Genomic DNA, 23,457 nt, shown 5'->3' on the forward strand with positions numbered 1-23,457 from the left:
CTCATTTTACTTTAAATAATTTTATTAAATAATTCTTCACCCCTTGCGTTGTATTTAATGGTACTTCTGCAGTAACATTATAGAATAGAAGAAGAAAAATGTAAAAGGTTGAAAAATCTATCGCTGTGATGAAAAATTAGGTATTTACAAGTGCACAATGAGCAGTATAAGTGACTAAAGACTACTTGGGGAAAGATTCTAGCCCTACCATTAGAAAAATGTATCATTTTTTAAGGAAGAATTTTAATATGATTACTGATCAATAAATTTGACATATAATTTAATAGAAGTCCTTTTTGCCTCTTCCTCGAACTAATGCCTGCTGTCGACGTTTCCTATCAGCAACATTGGCTGCACCATTGGGGCGAAGAACTGGAAGAGATACACTGTCTTGAACAACATGCATTCGCCCAGCTGTCAACCTTTGAAATAAAATAAAAATGGAACTCACTAGCAACCTAATGACCAGGAAATACTCTTTCCTGTCTCACAAACTATACATTCAGTAAAAGGACCAAAGACTTCTCTGACAGCTGATAACAAATCAAATGGCATAACAATCTAACCAAGCTACTAAAAGTATATTTGACCTTGTAAGCTATGATGAGAAAAAAAATATGAGGACCCCTTGAAAAAAGAAAAATTAACAAAAAAACAAAAAACTAAGATATCTTTTCTCTTGCTTAAAGTACCAGTTAGTCTGCAAATAAAGAGAAGTAATAACTAAATCTTAAAAATTTTGTAACATTTAATTCCTCACCTTCCAGAATGCATCTGATCTCTTGAATGCAACCGCGGTAAAGATCTAGAAGCAGGTGTGTTTTGTCTGCAGAGCAATTTGTTTTAATCATTAATAACAGGTCTTTTGGTTAGGTTTTGAAATACATTGTACTGTTGAGGGGAATACTTAATCACTGCATACCTTGTATTGGTTGGTGCATCATCTGTAACATAGGACTTGGTTACAAGATATGTATCTGGTGTCCACTTGTCAGAGTACAGGGCATCATTCAAGTCTGACTTTAGTTTCGAAAGCTAAAACAGTTCAAAGAATTTCTTGTTAAGGAGAATAAGTTCTTCCTAACAGAGCATGAGCCCGTTCTTATTGAGAAATATTTTTAGGTTTAGTAAGCAGTTTGTTAAATGGCACTTGGATCAAACTTGATTATTTTAAATTTGTTGGCTTTTGCCAACAAAAAATACATGGCATATAACTGGTTTGGCTGTATAGCAAAATATGGACCAAGTAAAAACAAATCAGAATGCTTGGATTTTTCTTAGGACTAGCTTAAATATGATAAAAACAAAGATGAAATTGGATTGAAAAAGAAAGCAATTTATTTTTTATTACAACTCCTGCTTTGCATCTGGCTACTTGTGTTTTAAAGGTCTCTCAAGAAAACTCAGTCCGCCAGGAAACACCAAAAGCAACGCTAAACGTGAAAGGATGATTCCTGTCTGTCATTAAGCTATCACTTTTAAGATCAACCTGGTAACTCTCCTTACTGACTGCCCAACACTTCTTGCGTAGATATTCTGAGAATCTGAAGTTTTATCAAAAATAGCATCCTGAATTCATATTCTCGCCACTTCATTACTTTACAAAATGTTGATACCATTAGGAGAATTTAGTAATTCAATCACTGATAGTACAGTGTACATACCTCTTGTTCTTGCCTTTTGTTTGTTTCTTGTTGATGTTTAATGATAGCTTTACACTCCACCAAGGTTGGTGACCGTGGGGCACTGTCTGTCGGCATGTGAACTTTCACATGCTTATCCTTTATTGTGACAAGGAGAACTGATTGACCGAGGGGAATCCCCTGCTTTACTGGTGCAGGTGAAGTAGTGGATAATGTGAGAGCATGAGAGGAATTTGAATTCAAACTTGTTGGTTTTTCCTGCCAATTGTATGATTTTGCTTTCTTTTTTCCTGAACTTTTAGGTTTGATAACTGGACCTTTGGCTGATATGGGAGGGGAGGGTGTGGATTTAGCTGCAAGTGGCATTTTACCAGATCCATGTCTGAAACAAAAGAAAAAGAGAACACAAAGAAAAATTTAAAATTTGGAGGACACTTTGAACTTAAAGTGTCTATACGGCCAACAGGGTTTTTATAGTGTTGGTATGTATTTAACATGTAAAAAAGTATTCTTACATAAAATTGGATTCTGATGAGTCTTCACCCTGAAATCAGGCTTTAAACTTCCCGCTTTGGCCACGCCCATTGAAGGTGACGGTGAGTCGGGGCAAAAAAGAGATTGGGTTCCAGAATGGGTCATGAAGTCAAGTCAGGGACGTGCCAAATCCTACCAGTGGTTCATTTCACTGTTTTTTTCAGTAAGGTAAAAGGGTTTTCGGCAAGATAAATATGCCCAATAGATGTGTCGTAAAAGTACTGTGTTTGTCAAGCAAAGTAACAACACGACGCTCGAGACGCTCCTGGAGTGATGTCACTCATCACCAATCTTCCCTTATGCGGTCAACGTCATCGGGCATGGCCGAACTTTAAAGCTCAATTTTAGGGTGAAGAGGTGTCAGAATCAAATTTTGTTTTAGAATACTTCCTTACAGGTTAAAGAGATACCAAAACAATAAAAACCCTGTTGGCCGTATATATATCTTATTAACCGAGCGCGAGGGGCGTACTGGGAGAATATCGGCCCGAGGTCTTGACAGTACGGACCGAGCTGTGCTCGGTCCGTACTGTCAAGACCTCGAGCCGATATTCTTCCAGTACGATCCTGAGCAAGCTTGGTTAATAAGAGATTTATTATACGACTGAAGTTGAAAGGGACACAAGTGCGGTATCATTCGGGACCATTAGGGACAGTGCCCGGTCCAATACTTAGAGAATATTGGACTGGCAATAGAGCATTTTGATTGGTTGATTTTAGTTATTGGCCCTCTGACTGCCCGAGTCGTGTAATAAAGACACTTAAATGTCAAAGACATATTTTAACGTTTCTAAAAATTTTGTAGTCTCCTCAATGTAAATCATAAGGAGTACCTCATTAATTCAGTATCAATACATTTTCAGTCACATGTTTCATAAATGTTTAACACTTGGATGTAAAGGTTGTTACATGATATACTTTTCTACATTCCTATGTACTGGTAAATATGTGACTGCCAATGACTGGATGATATGGCATGTTTTGTGTCATGATTTAAGTCACAAAACTTGTGTAAGAACTGTGTCTAAGCTCATGTCATACAATTATGGTACTGCGTGAAAATTCCTTTAGCTATTTCAAGCATGGAATTTGCAAAGTGGAAAGTTTTGAAGATAACTCTTCCTAAAGTAATAAACAAGGTTAATTTGCCATTTGAGGCAAGCAGTCCATCCAGCTGCAACCTATGCCAGCTTCTGTAGCATGAAGCAAGTAAGGGTAGAACTATGTACTATGTAAGTCCATCACAAGATACCCCCTCCCCAGGCTTCCCTTACAGTTTTCCAAGACCCATTTCTACTGCTGGGTGGAAAGAGTCCTGGTGAGAGTGAAAAGTGAAAGTGTTTCATACAAAAACACAACACAATGAGCCAACTATGTCTTGTACCCAAACATCTCAACCCAGAGTCTACCATGCTGACCGTTTGGCCATTGCATCCCAAATTCTCCCTACACCTATAAAAAATTATCTGTAATACGACTGTTGGAAACAAATGAGTACTCAATAGTATCATTCTATACTTTCTTCTTAACAATAGCTTGTTAACAGCATCAACTCTAGTGGATTGAAGTGTGAAGTGAGAAAACTAACCAGCCTAGACTTGACAAAATAAATATGCTGAAGCCTATTCTGGTATAGTGTCTTACTTCACCGTATATATGCTATGCTTTCCTAAGTTGTGTCTGTATAAAACTAGTTCCATTTTCATTTCAGCAATTTAGATTCTTTCACACCTCCTCCTTCACTTAACTCTTTCATTCCCAAGATCTGACTTTCAATTCTCCCTAATAGCTGCTACACATTCCCTTGTAAATTGGTTACCAGAATTTGGCATTAGCTCAAGACCACAACTTCTACCTGACTAGTTTGAATATTCTTATCACCTGTTGGCTGGACAATTTACGGATACAATGCCTAGAGAAAATACATGTTAATCACCTCAGAGAGTTTAAGAATTAATAATAATAATAATAATAATAATTGTATTTATATAGCGCTAAAATCCACTAATTGTCCAAAGCGCTGTATACCCACCCAACCCACCCCAGGGGAGGACATCCATCACACAGTGATCTCGTGCGTGGGAAATTAACGTCTCCTGCCCCTAACCCTGCAGGAGACGGGACCTCCATTTATTCGTCCCTATCCGAGAAGACTAGAATATCTAACCATTTCTTGATGTTAAAGAAAGGAAGCATATTCTTCTCAGTTAATTTTAAGACCCTGAGTGTTGGTCCGGCCGGTATTGAACTCTCGACCTCCCGCACAGCAGTCCGGCGCTCTCCCAATTGAGCTAACCAGGCGGCGGTAGGTAATAAACAAAATACCTGTGAATACCTTCATCACTTCTCATAGATTTCTCAGCTGGATAAAGATTATCCTTCAGTAAGAGCAGCTTATTTTCAAGCTCACATACAATTACTAGCATGAAATTTTTCCATGTTATGCGTTATTAATATCAAATGTTTGTAATTTCAGGCATGCATTGTATGTCATAATCATATCAATACATATAAAATCAACAAGAATACTTTACAGAAACCTTTTGTTCCTTTTTGCACTTGAGTTCAACACTTCTTGTGTTAAATTTTTGTTATGTGATTCTTTAACTGTCTGTGCTGGCTGAGATGGCAGAATTTTATCTTCTAGCTTCTCTTTAACACTGAGAACTCCCTCATGTTGATCACCTTGAACTGTGGAATTAATAAAATCACAATTAAGGAACATAAAGACACTCTTGGTGTTTTAACCCTTGAAAACCCTCTCCTTGCAGTAACACAGGTGAATCATTTACTAAGATCATGAGAATAAAGGGAAAGATTGTTGACCTAAGAAACTTTGATTTTTAAACAAATTCTCCTCAACAGAACCAAAGGAAATGTATAGGGAACAGTATGGAGAGTGTGGATGTTAATGTTAGGATGTAAAGGGTCATGGTGAAAATCTGTTATTCCATGGAAGTTACCTGTTACAATTTGTAACCAAATTTTTTCCTTTGGTGGAACAGGAAAAATAATAACTGAGAGAAGAACAAGTAACTCACAGTATACCATTTCCTATTCCATCAAAACTGCTTGAAGAGTTGGACAGGGAGCACACAAAACAATACATTCAATTAATTAATGAAAAACTACCTAAGTCGACAGACCGCAACACATCACTTTCAACTGGGCTAGGAGATGTCTCATCTTCTGATTAAAAAAAAATATATATATATATATATGAGAGAAATAACATTAAAAAGTTCAAGTAGATTTTGATTCTTTAAGATCCTTTATTTTTTTTTTTACCGCTTTGTGAGGTAAAAACTTTCTAAGTTTATCCTTCAATCAGATTAAAGCAATGATCCCAAATTATTATCCAGTGTTTAGCATAAAAGGCAATGGAGATCATTAGCCTATGGTTAGAAGTTCATAAACTGAAACAATGGCAAGAGTGGTATTACATATTTCACTTAAATTCTATGCACAATTTATTTTATGTTGTATTTTGAATTAATGTTTTGCCCCAACACCCACAACACTAGGTATTGTAACCTCCCACCAAAACAATCTGTAAATGATAATTACCTCAAGAAAGTGAAGAATCAACATTCATATAAAATAAGGTACTGGCTGAATTTTTCATGCTCAGATATATAATTAGGTTATTGAGGAACAGTAAAGACACTACTGGTATATTGTTATTCCTCACACTAAAGTAACAGCCACCATCAGAGATTTTCAAGTAAATAGTGGTCAACTTGGCTATAAATCTATTTATCATTAGGTGTATTTCCAATCTTTAATCTTCATGATGTCTTTGTTTGCTCTTGATTTTTCAGATAGTCTTCCCTCCCTTGATAACCTTCCTTACAACCACGAGACAACAATGTCTCTTTCAGTCTAATACTCAGACCCGCTAATTATAGTGTAAACAAATATTAAAGATCATTACCATAGTGAAGTGACCACACATTGTGGCAAACCACAGGAATTCAGTAAGATCACTCTTCAACATGACAACATTTTGAGTGTTGCTAAGTAAATAACTTATTTTGCACGTCACTAATTAACTAAATATGACAATTATAACAATGGGTTATACTGCCAGTATACAAATCTCAGGGCACTGATTAACTACAGATGACAATTATAACAATAGGTTCTACTGCCAACACATAAATCTGTACTTTCTAGATGTGCACAAAATACTATTGATTTAACAGCTCAGCCTATGTAATATTTAAATAGTGATAAAGTAAACTAACAGGTATAATTACTCCACTGTTGCACAAAGAAGGCATGTTTAGTAGACATCAACTCATGACAAACTCACTCTCATTTGGAGTTTGAATGAGTAAGTGAGATTTTAATTAAAGGTTACCAACCTTGTTGTAAACGTAAAAACTGAGAAATCGCAAGTTTTTGGCAGCCACTGATTGATGAATATTTCAACGACAAGTGATAGGAAAAAAAAACAATTAGTGGTAACTTAATTTAGCTTGGGTCAACAAACCTTTGGGTAGATTCACACCCGTGCGAGCCATTACCAGTTTGAAATTTAACTCTAGGACAAAATACAATACAGCGACGTTAACATTTAATATCACAGAAATACATGTAGTTTCGTAATAAAAACTTCACGCAACTATCAAAGTACAAGAATAGGAGGGGAAAAGAAGTTTGAAAAGGAGCGAATAAAGGTGTGTTTTTGTTGGCAAACCGAACATCAGCTGCTCTCGGGGCGATTATAACAAAATAAAAATACCCTTAAAATTCCTTCGACGATTTTCCAACGTGACCCCTTTTTACTGAGAATGATATCGACTTTCGATCGATTCAATGGGCCAAGTACTTGATGAGATCTTTAAACTAAGAATCGAGATTTGCTTTCACTTCTCACCTTTGTTTTCAGCCTTTAATCGTTCTATTTCATTATGTAAATTTGATAAAGTTTCGGCATGTTGCGTGCGAAGATAATCCAGCCTTTTTTCTATGTTATCCAGTCTTTGCGTTTGTTCAAGTCCGTGTCCCCGAGAGGGAGCAGAAACAATCCTTCCAGAGTAATTCGACAACTCGTTCGATCTGTCTTCTGAGATTTCATCCATCTCTTCCCTAATTGATTTTATCGGCTGCAAGCGGTCACGAATTATGGGCCGCCGCTGTTTTCTCCTCCCCAAAGAGTTTCTTGACCACGAAGGAAGATTTTGAAGAGGAGGAAGGTTAGCAGGTTGTGTCGGAGCCTTTGACATGGTTTGAAGTGAATGCATCGCCGCTAAAATCAGCACGTCTTTGGCAGCAGCTGGGGTAGCCAATAGCTAGAGATTGAAGACCAAAAGTGCGGACACATTGCGACGCACAGCGTTCAAACTAAGAAGCATTTCCCTTTCTAGATGTTCTCCGACCACTGTAGAGGATTTACATTTACCAGCTGAAGAAAAAAAACACACCAGATCGTAGGAAAAACTTGATATTTCCTTACCAGAACGCGACAACAAAAGATGTACAAGTTTTCCCGAGAACCGAAGCACGCATGACTACCAAACACCGTTACTATGGTGAACGTATCGTGAATCTAATTTCCAATCTCTCGCGGTTAGAACAACGCGCTCTTTTGGTCAAAATTCGCCTAAAATATTGCCTAAGTTTCTAGGAAACGCAGAAATTATCTTGATTATGATAGCATGTTTTAAGACCAGGATTATACGGGCCGTAGTGAGCTTAAATTTAAAACTTTTGAAATAACAAAATTCAGAAGGGAACGAAATATTTCGTTAACTATATTGGGAAAATTCGAATCGTTCATCGAAAACCTTTTATTTCTTCATTTCCTAGATTAATCAAATCCAAGTGAGCTTTATCATTAACGAGCATCCGAGATCTGGAAGATCAAAGCAATTTTGTTATTTCATTGCGTCCAAAAAGTACGTATTACTCATGGACGCAGGAGATTACCTTGAAAATTAAACATCAAAATTTCATATATACTTCCTTTCCAGGTGAACACATACACAAACCCGAATAACTTCGCTTATTCATAGAGAAAAACAAACTGTATGATAATTTTAAAAATAACGATAATCTTCAAACGAGGAGAAATTCCTGGAAGTCTTAAAATATTAACTGGATTCGAATTAAGCGTGCTTCAGGTTTTTTTTGTTTTCAGCTCCGTTCGGTTTCCAGAATATAGGTGAAATATGACTGTTTCAGGATGGGTTGTGCTATATGGGAGAATTTAAATTTTGCGCATAATGATCAAAGTGAAAATTAAAATTTTCCCAACAAAGAGCAAAATATCGAGACAGATTTCCGGCTGCGCCGTAAAATCCGTATTGGTGGGGCTAATAATCAGGGCCCGCTCGCACGCTAAGGGCCAGGTTAAACTAGGAAACTTTGTTGCGGAAACATTGTTTCCTGTTATGTTTTCCGGGGTGGCTAAATTAGCGGGAAATAAAATGCTTTGCGCCCCAGTGGCTAAACGAGGAAATATTGTTTCGGAAAACAAATGAACTACGCATGCGTGTATGAATAAACTGAGTTCGAGGAAGTTTGAGGATCATAGGATGTTCACATTTTCATTGTATCAAAGCCCTTTGTGGCATTCTGCACAATAATAAGGAACTTCAGCATCATCCCCCCTTCCAAGAGGGGTGGTACACATCGCCTTTTTGTTGACCTGACTTCTTTCTTCTTTCCAGGGCCTGTTCCCTCATAAACTGTGACCTGATAATTTTCCACTTGCTCTTGTAATCCTCCCGGCTGATATCATATTTTTCTGTCATCAGTAGATCGATTTGCGAATACGCCACCTCCTTACTGTCCCTGTTAATGTAGTCCTTATGACCCACGTCCCAGAGTCAAGGCCTTTCCTCATACAGCGTAATTAGCATTTAAATTTCTTCATCTTTCCAATTCCTTTCCTTTCCCTTTCTTTGAACGCAGTCAGTCATTTTAATTGTTGTCTGCTCGCCGTTGATGTAAATAGGGCTATACAACTAATTAATTAAAAATTAAAATTAATTAAAATCAAACTAATTAAAATTAAAGTTGATATGAAACATTTTTCAATGTGCGAGCGGCACTGGAAACTAATCAACATTGTTTTCATCACGGCTAAACTGGGAAACATATGTTTCGGACGCAAATGTTGTGTCCGGGAAACAAAAGTTTTCGTCTGCAGGCAAAAACAATGTTTGTTTCCGAGCAGCAAAATTTGTTTCCGCAACATAAATTTCCCGCGCGGCTAAACTGGGAAACATTTGCCTCCGCAACAATGTTTCAACAACAAAGTTTCCTAGTTTAGCCAGGCCTTAACATAGATCTTGTAATCTAGTGAAACAAGGCACAACGAAACGTGAACTACCGTTTATTCAATTTTCATTTATTCCACACCAGGAGTCCCCGCTGATTTAACTGTCTGGTGGTTTGACCCAGCCTTGCTCCACGAAAAAGTTGTACATCTTTCTTGTCTTGTTGACGTCAATGCGAATCAAAGTGCGAGCTTGAGCGAGTCTTAATGAGCCTTGCTTCTCGTATTCTTTAATGAGACTGGACTTGTAACTCTGGTAGTCATGTGGCAATAGCCTGAGATTACTGCACAACTGATTGAGGCAAAAAGAAAAGGATATGAAGCGTATATGAAGATAAACAAAATACATTTTTCAAAAGTTTCCTGGTAGGTACAGTCGTTATTTATCACCTGAGAAGGGGGGGTGGGGGTAAGGGAGGTAGGAGGATTTTGGTTGCGCCAAAATCAAATTTACCTGAGTCCCCTCTAAGGCTCTATAGTATTCTAACAACCCCCATGGATCCACCCCACCCCTCAATGGCAGTCGGTTTTCAATAGTCCTCCCTCTAAACTTTGTTAGCACGACTGTTTCACTTCCTTTCCCCCGTGGAAATCATGTGATCCCCCCAAAAATACTCAGACCCCCCCCCTTCCCCGTGGTAAATAATGACTGGTCCCTTTTTTCACGTGATTACAAGTACCTCTCTCTCTAGTGGTCTGAGTTGTTCAACTCCTGGAGTACCACTAATGTCCAATCGAGCTGCAGGCTTACGACCTTAAATAATGAGCAGAAAAGTCTTTAGAAATGTAGATTTACTGCCTCGTATTATTTGTTCTTCAGTAATTGACTATTTCGAAGTTTTTCTTCCCCAAAATCGGGGCTAATATGGAAAACCTGGAAAGTCATGGGATGTGAGATGTCATTTGTTAGTCTCGGAATTTCATAGAAGTTGAGTGGAGAACATGAGAAATAGCGGAAACCTTTGGTAATAATTTTTTGGGGGACCAACAAAGTATGAAAAGCTATGAATGCCTAATTTCACGTTTGTGAAGATATGAAAATCATATATGTGAAGAGGTTAAAGAAATAATTATGAGAGCGATATTCATTACGAACCAACATAATGACCAGCTCCCAGTTGGCTTGTTAGCTTAGTTGGTAGAGCACTGCACCGGTATCGCAGAGGTCATGGGTTCGAATCCCATACAGGCATGAATTTTTTTCCCGCCTTATTTTCACTACAGCTTAAGTAATGTTCATTATTACGAAGATCGCTCTCATACTTATGAATGCCTAATTGTTTCAGCCAATACGAATCAAACTTTGCAAACTCTGATTCTACCACCTACCCAAGCTTGGCAGAGAAATGGGCGCTAAGCTTTGCCCCGAATCTCTGTAATGAAAAGTGTTACTGAGGTTAGTCAGAGTGAGACGCTACTTCATTTAAACAACACGATAATACATCATCGTTTTTGTTTTCAACCGAGGCGACTCTGAAGAACTAACACTAGATCCATGGACAGAGTAGCAGACTGTACAACAAGACATAACCTTACATTTGAGCCTGTCTATGAAGCCACACTTGACAGGCTTTCTCGTCCTAAAGAAGAGAAAATGACATGAGCGCTGTTAGGAGTTCGCTTGATCTCATAACCTTACGAACGTTGCGAGAAGAACTTCACGGAAGGTTGAAGTTAATGTTTTTGTGAAGTTCTTCCCGCAACAACTCTGACAGGGGCTTAATACACTTTATCGCCTCCCGGTTAGCTCAATTGGTTAGAGCGCCGGACTGTTGTGCGGGAGGTCGAGGGTTCGAGCCCCGGACCAACACTCAAGGTGTTAAAATAACTGAGGAGGATGTGATACCTTTCTATAATATCAAGAAATGGATAGACATTCTTGTCTTCTCGGATAAGGACGAATAAACCGTAGGTCCCGTCTCCTGCATCTATTAATTAGTTAATTTGGTTTGGCAGGGGACGTGAAAGAACCATGGGGAGTGGTCATCTAACCTATCTATCGATCTAAGTGGGTAATACTACAGGTTTAAAAAATGTTTGTTGCACGAATTACCCAACTTGTCGCAAGTGGTGACACATAATACTGTGGGGAAATGTGTCGTGACGTGCTGTGTCGTGGGGCAACGTACCGTGATGTGACGTGCCATGACGTACCGCGGGGTAACGTGCCGTGCCGTGTTGTACCGTGACATGACGTGACGTGACGTATTGTAACGTATCGTAACGTTCTGTGCCATTGGGCAACATGCCGTGATGTGACATGCCGTTACGTGACCCTTCATTCCGCCACATTGTATGACACCTTGCCGCAACATAAAAGGGCTTTCTTAAGTGCGCACAGAAAACGCCTTTCAACTGATAAATCGAGATTGCGGTGTGAAAAGTAAACGGCCGTATCTCATTTCTCGAGAATATTTTAACGTCACTTCCGGAACTTTACCTGAATATTAGCCAAAATATCATCCAGCATTTTTCTCCGAGATTTGTCTTCTTCCCGACGCCTGTTGAGTCGTTCATAGACCTCTGCTCCTAAACACAAAATCAACGAAGATACCCGAGGTTTACAAGGAACGCTTTCTCTCAAGCGTTCTCCACCTGGTTCCCAGGCTTCAATCTCTTTCTAGCGTAAGTAAGTAAGTAAGTTTATTTATTCATGTTGAACACAAAAGAGCTTACGACAAAAGCTCGTAAGAACGTGCACGTGCTAAATACTAAAAAATCTGTAATAACATATAATAAAAAGTATGAAAATCGTAATCTTTTACAATTTATGATTTATGACCCGTCCCTTCCAACCCGAAAATGTGCAGTAAGAAATCCCCAACTACTATAACTACTACGATGTATAATTCATCATTAATTAACCGTCCCTTCTAACCCGATTTATATCTGAAATATGTAATACTGAAGAAATCCCCAACTACTATAACTATTATAATGTTCAATTAAATATCGGTAGCTCTGTTATCAAACATGCCTCTTAAAAAAGCAATTCTAAGTCAAACTTCTTCAAAGCTGTTTTAAAAGCCTTGATGTTTTCACTTTTCCTAACTTCCATAGGTAACTTATTCCATAGCTTACTGGCCATGAAGGAGAAAGATTTATGCAGCCACTCAGAATTAAAACGAGGTTGAACCAGATTACTGCCTTGACCCCTGAGAATATAATGCGTGAGGGAGAAAGAAAGAGGATCCTGGGAACGAAGTTGAGATTTAATAATCAAACTCGTAGCGAGCCATGCGCGCAAATTTCATGTACTGTCACGTGTCTGTCGTGGTGGAAAATGACGCACCGGAAAACATACCACGCCGTTACATAACGCACCGCACAAAAGAGTGCGCCGCGTTATAAAGTACATAAAGACCTGGGTTAGAAGAGGCCTAAATTTTGCCTTCGACAAGATAACAAAAAATTGAAAATGTACTAATGAAGTTTTTGAGCACATACTGCTTGCAACATGGTTCTCTAGAGGAACTGGTCTCTTAAGTTAAAAAAACTATCTCTTACCCCTTCTTGTACGAATGCCTGCGGATCTGTATTCTTGTAAATTGATAACTTCTTTCTTCAGGAAAGATTCCACTAAAAGAAAAGCAAAAGCAAAAGCAATACTTTCTTCATCTCAAAAACTGATTATAACGTTTTTTTAACTTCCTCTATTTGCAATTTTTAATTTTTAAAGTCCGCATTCATCATGCCAAACTTTATCTATCTTTGCCTCTTTTTAGTTTATGACCTGTTATAATGCATGCTATTTATTATTTCAACCTAACGAAACCATTACTGTGACGTTTTCTCCACCGCCAAGGTAGATTCCAACTAGTTTAAGTAACTCAGGATACTCCAATTTATTCAAGTTCAATGTGTGACGATTTTATATCCTTACTTAGTAATCCTTGGACAAATATTTCATGTGCATCAGGTGAATGAAGACGAGCGAAAGGTCTTAGGCTGTCACGAAGCTCCCTGTGAATCGTAAAACCAAAACCAAAGTAGTCACAATGACCAATTAGAGGAGAGGAAACTTCTTTGAGGAGCCAGTGAGAACTCAAAGGAGAACCAACCAAACTGCCAAAGCGCGGGAAAACGCGGGAGACCGATTCGTGACTGGTTTAAGTTTTACTTCTGATTGGTCGAGAAGGTGGCGTGAGGTTTATACATATTTTTTAATCACATTCTACAACTTCAAGTATAACTTTTCCTACAATTTAAAAATAGAAGATTCTTGGGTACCTTTCTGTTTTCGACTGTCTTCGCTCAAGGGCTAAGAATATAGAGATTGAATAATAAAATATTTCAGTAAAACATAAGAATGAACCTTAGCTTAATATCACATCAAAACTGATGCATACTTTGCCATTTTCGGATGTTGATGAGTCCATATTTTCTCACAATTCTGTGAATAAAAATAATAAGCATATTACTTAGCAAGGACCCAGTTGTTCAAAGGGCAGATAACGCTATTCAACAGATAAATCGCTATCCAGGGGATAAGTGTTAGCAAAACTTACTGTGCTATCTACCGGACAGAGATTTATTCAGTGGATGAACGCTATCCTGGGGCCGCAAGAACAAGCATAATTTTAACACAATTTTTAGTCGAGCAAAACGTTCGTGCGTGACTCGCGCGTACTTCTTCTTGGCTGAAAAAAGGAAATCAGCAGACTTTTTACCGCGCAAATCCCCTCTTCAGCGAGCGACTCCGCATCGTTTGAAAATCAGGCAAATTCGCGTCAAAATTCCTATGCAACTAAATCAGGTGCATCGTTGTATCACCGTTGTATTTATTTAAAAGTTTGTAACAATGTAACAGCTTTCTATTTTAATAGTTAAGAGTTTGAGGACCCGTGAGATTGGCACCCATCACAAAACCCAATACTTAACAATGGAGAGATTATTTTTCGATCTCCGGAGACAGTGAATCTTAATTACGTTGGAAAGGGTAACCAGTCAAGTTGCCCGAAAGTCAAGTCACCCGAAGTCACGTGGCCCCAAACCAGAGTCGTGTAGGATTTTTCACTTTCTAAAATAATTGGGCGATAGTTCTCTGATTTCGGGCGACATAACTTAGAGCGAGATGACTTTCGGGCAACTTGACTGTAAACATTGGAAACAGTGCAACTTCACTTACTGTTTCCTGTAGAATCTTTGCTGTAGTCTTGACAAAAATATTTCAATGGCAGCGATTTTGAGTTCTGCAATACAACAACCACAAGTTCTAGATTCACACTTCAATAGCTGTTGAGCAACGCCATAAAAAAAGAACGAGATACCAGAACATGTCTAACCTTTAAGTAGGTCTGAATCAGAAGAATTGAATTCAATGTCTTTTATGTCAACCTCAGCATAGTTATCATATTCCTAAATGTAACAGTGATAGACAATGTTTAAAGTTCTTCCACAAGTCTACTACTAAAAATAATTGTGTACATTTCTTATTTATGACTAAAAACAGAAATTTAGGTTAACTGCACGTCTTACAACCATTGAAATAAATATGGGAACTTTTTTTTGCCACAGGCACATAAATGTTATGTTGAATTCAATTTTTGTAGAATCAACAGGTCCCTGAAAGCTCTTGCTGCAGTAATTTTAGATGCTAAGCTCTTAAAAGCTTCTATAAAACCAAGTCTACTCACTCAACAAAATTAAACCAACACTGGTGACCCAAAGACAAAACTAAGTCACCTGTGGCACTCCCTTCTGTTAGGGCACAGAGCTGAAATTTATAACTTCATTCCAAAAGAGAAAACTGAGCTCCTACCACATCAAAATCGCCCCTGCACGGCATATAGCCAGACATTTCCAAACTTCTTGCTGAATCCACTGGAGGACGAGGAGGATCTTCCACTGCTGCGTGACCATAAGAAAAAAATTGTGCTTTTATTGAAAAGAGAATGATGCTGTTCCATCTTTTCAGCAGTGTGGGACAAGAAAACAAATCTGAGCCCAAATGAGGAATCAATCCTCAGAAATTTAGGAGGTAAGTTTCCAAAGGAACTGCCATGTTCTGTCAGTGGGGGAGCATAACAAGATAATTTTGGTTTTATCAACTGATTTGATGATGTACATTGGCCATGGTACAGAAGTTTTAAAGCTGACATTTTGAGTGTTTGCCCTTTGACAAAGGGCAAACACTCGAAACATCAACTTTGAAACTCTTTACAGTGGCCGATTTACATCATCAAATCAGTTGATAAAACCAAAATTACCCCAGAAATTTAGGTTCCATATTTTTCTGATCTACCACTAAGCTACATAGAACATATGGCTAGCTAGGGCACTATTAGGTTCATATATGACACATATTTTGCATACTCATGTGCTTGGATTAGTAATGTCAAAAACGTCATGAGAGCAAATGGAAAAAGAAAAATGGTGACCTTTGAGTACACTAGAAGAGTTAATTTTAACCATTCTCTACCCACTCCATTTTTTTTAACCTTTTAACTCCCAAAAGTGATTAATATGTAACTTCCCCCTTTAATACCCATACATCATCCAGCAAACAGGTAATGAGAATACTCTAACTTATCAGGTAGAAGTTGTTACCTTGATCTAACACCAAATGCACATCACTAATTTACATGAAAATGTGTAGCAGCAATAGGGGAGAATTAACAATCGGATCATGGGAGTTAAAGGGATAAGGAACATGGACAGAAGACATGTTAATTGGCACGTTTATCGATTATCCTATGATTTCCAGAATATTCTTGACTAGTCTTTTAGGAAAGTTCTAGTAGTTCCGGCATGAGTGCATGACATCTATTTATAGAAACTCGAGTTGTTTAAAGGTTCTATGATGTAATGTTACTAAAAATAGTCGTGTTGTAAATCTGTAGAATCTTCTAGAAAGATTGTGGGGAACTATACAAGAAGGGGCAGTAGGTTGTTGTGTTTAGAGGAAAAAGAAGAAGAAGAAGAGAAAAAGATAAAGGAAATAAAGGAGTTAGTGAAAACAATTCATTTCAAGGTTTATCACGAAAGCAGAACAAGTGTACTGATATGATTCAGTCATAACAGATTGGTCACATTGGTCAGTTTCTGGGTTATGTTTATTAACATTGAAAACAAGCAATTTACTTAATCATTTAGTATTTACCTTTAAATACAATGCCAAGAGTGGACGATGATGGTGTGCAAGCAGCAACAGGCCTCAGTTCTGAAAACAAAACAAGGTAGCATAATATTAAAAAGACAGTTCAGGCTTGAAAGAAACCACATCAATGTAGTTCCCGTTATATTGGCGAAACTAGTCGCCACCTCTCTACTAGGATAAAGGAGCACATGGAAAGCGATAAAAACTCACATATTTTTAAGCATTTTAACACATCTCCTTCTTGTAAGAACAAATACTCCCTTTCTTGCTTTAATATTCTGGATTCTGCCAACAACTCAATTGATTTAAAACTCAAAGAAGCTTTTTATATAAATAAGATCAAACCTGAACTTAACAAACAATTACAGCATTATAACACTTTTCTAGCAGTTTAGTTCACACCTTTAATTTCATGTTTGTTGTCACGCTGTAATTAGTACCCGCTTTGTATTACATCATACTGAAAATATTTTATTCATCTACTTGTCTGTTATATAATTACTCATTTGAAGATGGCATAAGCATGCTGAAACATGTCTTTAAAAAAAGTTGTATATTTCTTACAATAAAAACATTGCAAAGAAAATGTTTTATACTCACGTAGAACAGAAGCTGTGATTTGGAATTATTACAATTTGTATACATTTGAAGAACAGAGGCAGTAGGGGTAAAGTTTTCATGTTTCTAATTGGAACTACACACTGCCTTTACTAACATTCAGTATTATTTGAATTTAAAACAGGTGAAATTAAAGCACTGATGTCAGTAGCATACCTGAGATCCGAAGAGCTTCACAAGGTTTATCAATATAACATTCTAGGTAATGTTCCTTGCATTCTGAAAGATCACAATGAAATAAATCAAGTATCAATAATGCTGATAACTGTGGAAGACCCAGTGACCTAATGATAAGTGCACTGGACTCCAGGTTGAGATGCACCTCTAGACACTTCACTCTGACAGTGCCTTTCTTCACCCTAGAGTATAAATGGGTAGCGGCAAATTGTCAGGGAAGCCTGATGAAATACTGGGGGGTAACCTTGCATCCCATCCACTGGGGGAGTAGCAATACGTCTCCTGGTTGCCGCATGCTATATGGAAACTGGGATAAGTTCCCCCTGGCTGGGCCAGAAGGCTGATAACTACCATTGCACAATTAACTATGCGTGAAATAAGCTCAAGTTGGCATCATGTTTTCATGTCACTTTGTGGCACTCTTATTACAATGAAATTCATTTGAGAGGTGGAAATGCAGGTAGGTGAGAACTTTTTTTAAATTCAGCTTCCAGTAGATTTTTAAAATTGTCACATAACCCACACCTTCCTAGTACCCACAGTGGTGCATGTTTAATGTAAAGTTAACAGATTACCCATGGGTAGGTAGGTAGGTAGGTAGACTTTATTTAGCCAGGGTGGCTAAATAAAGGCCCATTCAGCAACAAGGCTGATATCCAGAGGGGCCCTGGAGTAAACAGCCGGATATTACGGTAGATGCTAATGTACAAGGATTAGTCTAAACAGTACATTTTTACATTAAACATCAATAGTAACAATCATCAAGCATAGAAGTTACTTAGTACACATCTTGATCACTGATTTTACTTTAGTAGCCATCTCCCATTAACTTTTTAACATCTAAGAATGACTGGCTTCTAATTTCTCCTAACCTTATCACCCTTTAATTAAATATAAAGGGCACCAGAATAAAAAAAAGGATAACAATTCAAGATGCTCCTGATCATATCAAACAAAATTTCCCCTCGTCATAACAAACATACATACCATAAAGTTGAAAATTTGGACAGTTTTGACAAGGGGTTACTTTCCATGAAAATAGTAAAGTTCAGTTATGATAATTTCACTATGGCCACCTAACAAACTTTTGTGAATATTTTTCTGCATGAAACTACTGACAATATTTTGACCAGAATTTGAAGAAATCATGTCAAAACAATGACAAAGACTTTTTAAGGAAACATAGTAGTGTGATAATTGAGTTACGAGCATACCAGCAGACAAACATTAGAAATACATTATTTTACCTTCTTCTGTTTTGCTCTGCACTTGCTTGGCAACCTCTGTCCTGAGACATAAAAAATTTTTAAATCTTTAGTTGTAAGCTTTACAATCACACATACACAGACACAAAAAAAACTAGACTAAGACCTCTTTACAGTAGAAAATGCATCTGAAAATCTGTAACTAACTCACCAGTTTTGAAAGCCACAATCAGAGATACTATTCAAAAGCTCACACTCTTCTTGAGCACTCCAGTTCTTCTCCAAAACTGGAAAATTGTTGCTCTAGACCAGAGACAAATGTATAGGACTATATCAACAGTTTCTTTGAAAGATGAAGCAGAATTGTCTGTGCCTCTGAATTATTATAATTATATACTATGGTTCAAACTTTTCTTGTTTCAGAATAGGGGCCAATGCAATATGATTTTTATTTCCTTTTGGCTCAGGTTATGATAACTGAATTGTAATTTACAATTAAATGTACCCCAGCAAAAAGAAGGTAGTGAGTGACTCTACTTCAACCAAGTAATTCACTCAGTCAGGGGCCTATCCCAGTTTCCTCAGCGTAGAGACTACGATTGTCACTACTCCCCTTAGGATGGGAAACTAGTCCATCACAAGGTTACACTCCAGTATTATATCAGGCTTCCCTGACAATTTACCAGTACCCATTTCTACTCCTGAGTGAAGAGAGGCATTACGAGAGTAAAGTGTTTTGTCCAAGAACACGACACATTAAACAGGCTGCATATCCAACCTGAACCTCTTTACCCACACTCCAGCGCACTAAATATTACTGGCCACTGTGTATCCCAGCCAAAGGGAACTACTAAGAAAATACATTTCAAGCTTTTTCATTCTTCTTCATTAATTTCTTTTGGAAAGATATCCATATAACCCCATACATTAATTATGTATTCTATTTCATAAAGACTAAATATAAAGGTTTCTTTGCAACATGTATGGAGGTTATACGGAAAACTTTGCCTTGGCCCAGTTGTTCGAAGACTGATTAGTGCTAACCCAGGGTTAAATTTTAATCCAGGTTTCTATACTTCTCTGTTCAAAAGCCGTTTTAAGATAATTTTCCCAATTATTCTTAGAGCATCCAATCACCAAATTGTAAACAAATGGAATTAAAGTGCATTTAATTTTAAAGCTTTCAGATCTGCAATTAAATTTCACGGTAACCCTGGGTTATCTTAACCCGCCTTTGAACAACCCGGCCCTTGTCTTTTTATGTTGAAGGGCTCACTTTCCAAATAGCAGCTAGTAATAAAACCTAATTGAAATAATGAAATAGGCAAAGAACAGAAAGGGTTAGAAGCAGCCACGTGGATAAAATAAGACATAGGATTCAACATTTTATGGTCATTTAATATGCATGTCTCTTGCCCTTCAAATGTCCTATAAATCACTTACTATTATTTCATAACTGTGATCACTTCGGTGTTCCTTATCTTCAGCTCCTCTGGAAAAGCACTAAAAATGGAACGTTCAACAGGAATTTTAGGGGAAGAAATTCTGTATGCGTGTGGTTGCGATTTCAACAATGTTGCTTTTTCTTCTTATGTAGATTTACTAGACTCATGCGGCTGTAATTTTTAACATTACTTTGAGACTAAGGGAGCAGCAGTTAAAGGATAAAATGGGTATTGCAAATTTTATTTAAAATTAATTCTTTTCAAATACTTTGTGTTTTGTGTTGAACTGGAAAAGGCGCAGAACGTTGCAGTAGGAGGGAAATCAAACCTCTAAACATATATCCACTGTAGGCCTGCACTGCCGGCATCTTATAAAAGGTTCTTTAACAATTCCACGACACACCAAGCATTCACGACTGTCGTCACACACTAAATGGTTCTCTGAAATGAAGTGAAATGTCGATTAACAAATCAAAAAACACATAGCACTGATCAATAACGTTAACACAAACCTTCGACAAGAACTGCCATTTTAAGATCCGCGCGTTTTGTGGCAACATTGGAGACTGAGGTTTAGTTCTCAGCCTTCTCGCTAATGTGGCGGGGTCGGGGAGACTGGGGCTTCCTATAAAGAGGAAACCCAAGAAAAAGAATGTAACGGAAATGTGCAAAGAAGACAGTTTCAGGGAGGAAGACTGGGATAGAGAAATTTCAAGTTTAGTCAGTAAGACAGCTATGAGCGTATAGGTACCCCAAGACCTTTCTGGATTTCTTTGCCCCAGCGAAATATGAAAACTCCTTTCTCCGCCTTTTGGTTGCACCGTGATCGAGTTCAAAGGATAATGGATGCACACATACTCAATGAAAGAAAAGGAAAATTTTCAAAATTGCAAGATAAAGGAAAAACATGATCGGTGACTTAAGCTTTGCAAAAATACTCCGAAGCGCTAGGCTTCAATGCAAAATTGGCACAGTAAAATAAAATATATCCAAGTCCGCAAATAATGAAAAGCGCTTTCACTCAAACTTTTTGTTCCTCTATGCAAGGATCAAACTTAATCAAACGCTTTGGAAACATGTAGAGATTTATAGCTAATTATGACAGAAATTTAGGAGCCATGCAGTGCGGGTAAATTTCGGCAGCCCCGTCATATACAGCTTTCCTTAACATACTCCTTGCTTTAATTATTCACCCTATATTTGTAAATAATTTTTTTAGTTTAGTCGATCTCTTCACGTTGGAATCAAATCTTCTTTTGATAATGTTGACATGTCGTCTCCGAAACGTCATATTTTAATAGCATAGCTTTTTATTTTTCAATGAAATTTCAAAAAAAAATAAGAATAATTGCAATAACTTCTTGAAATTGATAGAAATAATTAACAGAATTGACGCTACCCACCCAGATCAGCTAATGCTGAATATCATTCTTAATGTGCTCCTGTTTTAATTAAAATATCTAATAATTAAACAAAGAAGATGATAAGCGCTAGCCCTTCTACGCATTGCCAGATTACTTTTTGTAAGATATGTCTTGGCGGCTTAGCGAGAAGAATCATGAGGTTTAAAATTCAGTCATAAACTTGGAGTTATTTTGTATGTAATGAACGTTCCAAGTCAGTAATAGCAATAAAAGAAGACAAGAGAGAAGATGTTAGGTGCTATGATTTTCGTCTCGCACTGAATTCCGTCTACTTCCCAGTGTTCGCCTCAATGTGTTTATTACTTGATTCAATCGTTGGCTGAGAACTCCAAGAAACGGCCGTTCCCGTGAGGCCTAAAAAAAAATGCATAAAATGAAGTATTAAAGAAACTCCGATACAAAATTTTAATTTGAAGATGAAGTTGAGCTCGGTAACCCGAAACAGTTCGGGAAAATGAGCCCGCACTCCTTCCTCGTAGTTCCCTCTCGGGCCTTCTCAGAAGGATCACAGAGCGCATCAGAGAGACGACGAAAATCAAGCAAACTTGATTAAAGGCTAAAGCAAGTCACTTTAGAAATTCGAGGGGTTACAGAAGTCCCGGAGGATTCCTGTCGAGTGAAATCGGTTAAAGATCCTCTCAAAATGAAGATAGGTGTCCGGAAACACCATCTGTGTTTGACGGTGTATTTTGATTCACCCACCCTTGGTAACCCTTCTTCTTCTGTCTTATTCTCTCGTAATCATAACACGCATCAAGATAGGATGGAATGCATTGTTTTCACTGTTTTGAATTGAAAAGGATATCTTGTATTAAGCCAGAAAGCACATAAAAGGTTTACCATACTGGTTAGAAGCAATGGTATATAAAATAGTGTCGCTCTCCTTCCCACCCCCCTCCCTTCCTTACCCTCCCCTCCCTCTCAAAGCTTAGAAATCTATATCGAGAATACCCCTTACTATTTTGATTCTTTCTTCCAGAAGTTTTCGCTTGGAAATTTCTCTCTGCAGCTTGAAACGAAGAATGTGCACATTCTCGGAGAGTCTCTGTTCTTTGGCCTTAGATTCATGTCTTTCTTTCTGCAAAAGATCGCCAGTAGTAAATTAAACAAATTTATTTAGTCTGACCACATCGTTTGGACAAAACAGACAATAGGTCCAATCCGAGAATTAAGTTGGGGTATTTAATTTCTACCGGTATACTCAGTGCAAAGCCTAGATGATGATGAAAACAGCGGATATAATCATGTTACCGTTTTTGTTTTAAGCTTTTCATTCAGTTGAAGAAACTTGCATTCCTCTGCTCGCAAAGCGTCCCTTGCTTTACATATTTCAATCTCCATATTCTTGATCGTATTTCTTTGGTTTTTGTTCTCTACAAACAAAACAGATTTTTCGCGTCTCGTCTTTTTCAGAAGCCGTGCTGCGAAAAGTCAAATCATAAAATATGAGAAGAAATAGCTCTACCACCGAATCAACTCCATGTGAAATAAATTATTCATAACTAACCAAATACATGAACTAACCACATAATTCAAACTTCTTTTCTATATTGAGAAGATCCCACTCAAATTCTTCACCCGATTGTGATTTTTCCTCCATGGCTGGAATCCTCACTAAAATTCATAACACAAATGAATCGTAAATTAATAATAACTTTTTAGAAGCAGACATTGATATTACTCCTTTAAATGAATACATTCATTGGTTATGTCGCGAGAAAACCTTCGCTTGTAAATTAGAATAATACAAAACATAACGGTAAATTCAATTAAACCCAAAAATGATTTTTGCCCACCTGTATGACCTGTTAAAGATCTTTTTAGGGTTGAATTACTTGCCATAATCTATCCACTTTTATGACGTCATCAATACGATCATCAGAAGCGCGCACTAGTCAGTGCCACTAGTCAGCCGCTAGTGGCAGAAACTGCAAATCAGCGACAAGTGGCCAAAATGAATAAACTCAAAATCGGCCACTAGTAACAAAAATCTCAAATCAGTCACTAGTGACTAAAATCGAAAA

At 37.6% G+C, this 23,457-nt stretch overlaps 3 protein-coding genes across 6 annotated transcripts; all 3 read right to left on the bottom strand.

Annotated features, from left to right (window-relative positions):
* Positions 1 to 4: 4 nt before the first annotated feature.
* LOC111324588 (uncharacterized) lies at positions 5 to 7,816 on the bottom strand. Of its 2 annotated transcripts, XM_022928185.2 has the most exons (8): positions 7,060 to 7,816; positions 6,673 to 6,723; positions 5,310 to 5,366; positions 4,718 to 4,868; positions 1,665 to 2,025; positions 923 to 1,035; positions 761 to 826; positions 5 to 422 (listed from the first exon to the last, which is right to left on the bottom strand). In XM_022928185.2, the coding sequence occupies exons 1-8, from the start codon at positions 7,424 to 7,426 to the stop codon at positions 281 to 283; spliced, it is 1,308 nt and encodes a 435-aa protein (XP_022783920.2). In that variant the 5' UTR covers positions 7,427 to 7,816; the 3' UTR covers positions 5 to 280. The 2 variants fall into 2 exon arrangements, with proteins under 2 accessions (XP_022783920.2, XP_022783921.2); XM_022928186.2 differs by lacking the exon at positions 6,673 to 6,723.
* A 141-nt stretch (positions 7,817 to 7,957) lies between these two features.
* On the bottom strand, positions 7,958 to 20,663 carry LOC111324586 (transcriptional adapter 2-alpha-like). Its single transcript, XM_022928184.2, has 20 exons — positions 20,522 to 20,663; positions 20,338 to 20,450; positions 20,008 to 20,067; positions 18,776 to 18,867; positions 18,607 to 18,647; positions 17,339 to 17,401; positions 16,568 to 16,627; positions 15,227 to 15,315; positions 14,751 to 14,823; positions 14,594 to 14,657; positions 13,815 to 13,858; positions 13,696 to 13,726; positions 13,349 to 13,428; positions 12,973 to 13,044; positions 11,906 to 11,994; positions 11,002 to 11,045; positions 10,795 to 10,838; positions 10,146 to 10,219; positions 9,520 to 9,757; positions 7,958 to 9,151 (listed from the first exon to the last, which is right to left on the bottom strand). The coding sequence occupies exons 1-19, from the start codon at positions 20,538 to 20,540 to the stop codon at positions 9,566 to 9,568; spliced, it is 1,344 nt and encodes a 447-aa protein (XP_022783919.1). The 5' UTR covers positions 20,541 to 20,663; the 3' UTR covers positions 7,958 to 9,151; positions 9,520 to 9,565.
* Positions 20,664 to 21,580: 917 nt separating this feature from the next.
* On the bottom strand, positions 21,581 to 23,457 carry LOC111324541 (uncharacterized). 3 transcript variants are annotated; one of them, XM_088742944.1, is made up of 5 exons: positions 23,230 to 23,457; positions 22,958 to 23,047; positions 22,685 to 22,806; positions 22,392 to 22,511; positions 21,581 to 21,787 (listed from the first exon to the last, which is right to left on the bottom strand). In XM_088742944.1, exons 1-5 carry the CDS (start codon positions 23,273 to 23,275, stop codon positions 21,665 to 21,667), a joined length of 501 nt encoding a protein of 166 aa, XP_088599070.1. In that variant the 5' UTR covers positions 23,276 to 23,457; the 3' UTR covers positions 21,581 to 21,664. The 3 variants fall into 3 exon arrangements, with proteins under 3 accessions (XP_088599070.1, XP_088599069.1, XP_022783862.2); XM_088742943.1 differs by having other exon boundaries at positions 22,685 to 22,854; XM_022928127.2 differs by lacking the exon at positions 23,230 to 23,457 and having other exon boundaries at positions 22,958 to 23,172.

The sequence above is a fragment of the Stylophora pistillata genome, chromosome 13, assembly GCF_964205215.1.
Source record: "Stylophora pistillata chromosome 13, jaStyPist1.2, whole genome shotgun sequence".
NCBI classification, from domain to species: Eukaryota; Metazoa; Cnidaria; class Anthozoa; order Scleractinia; family Pocilloporidae; genus Stylophora; species Stylophora pistillata.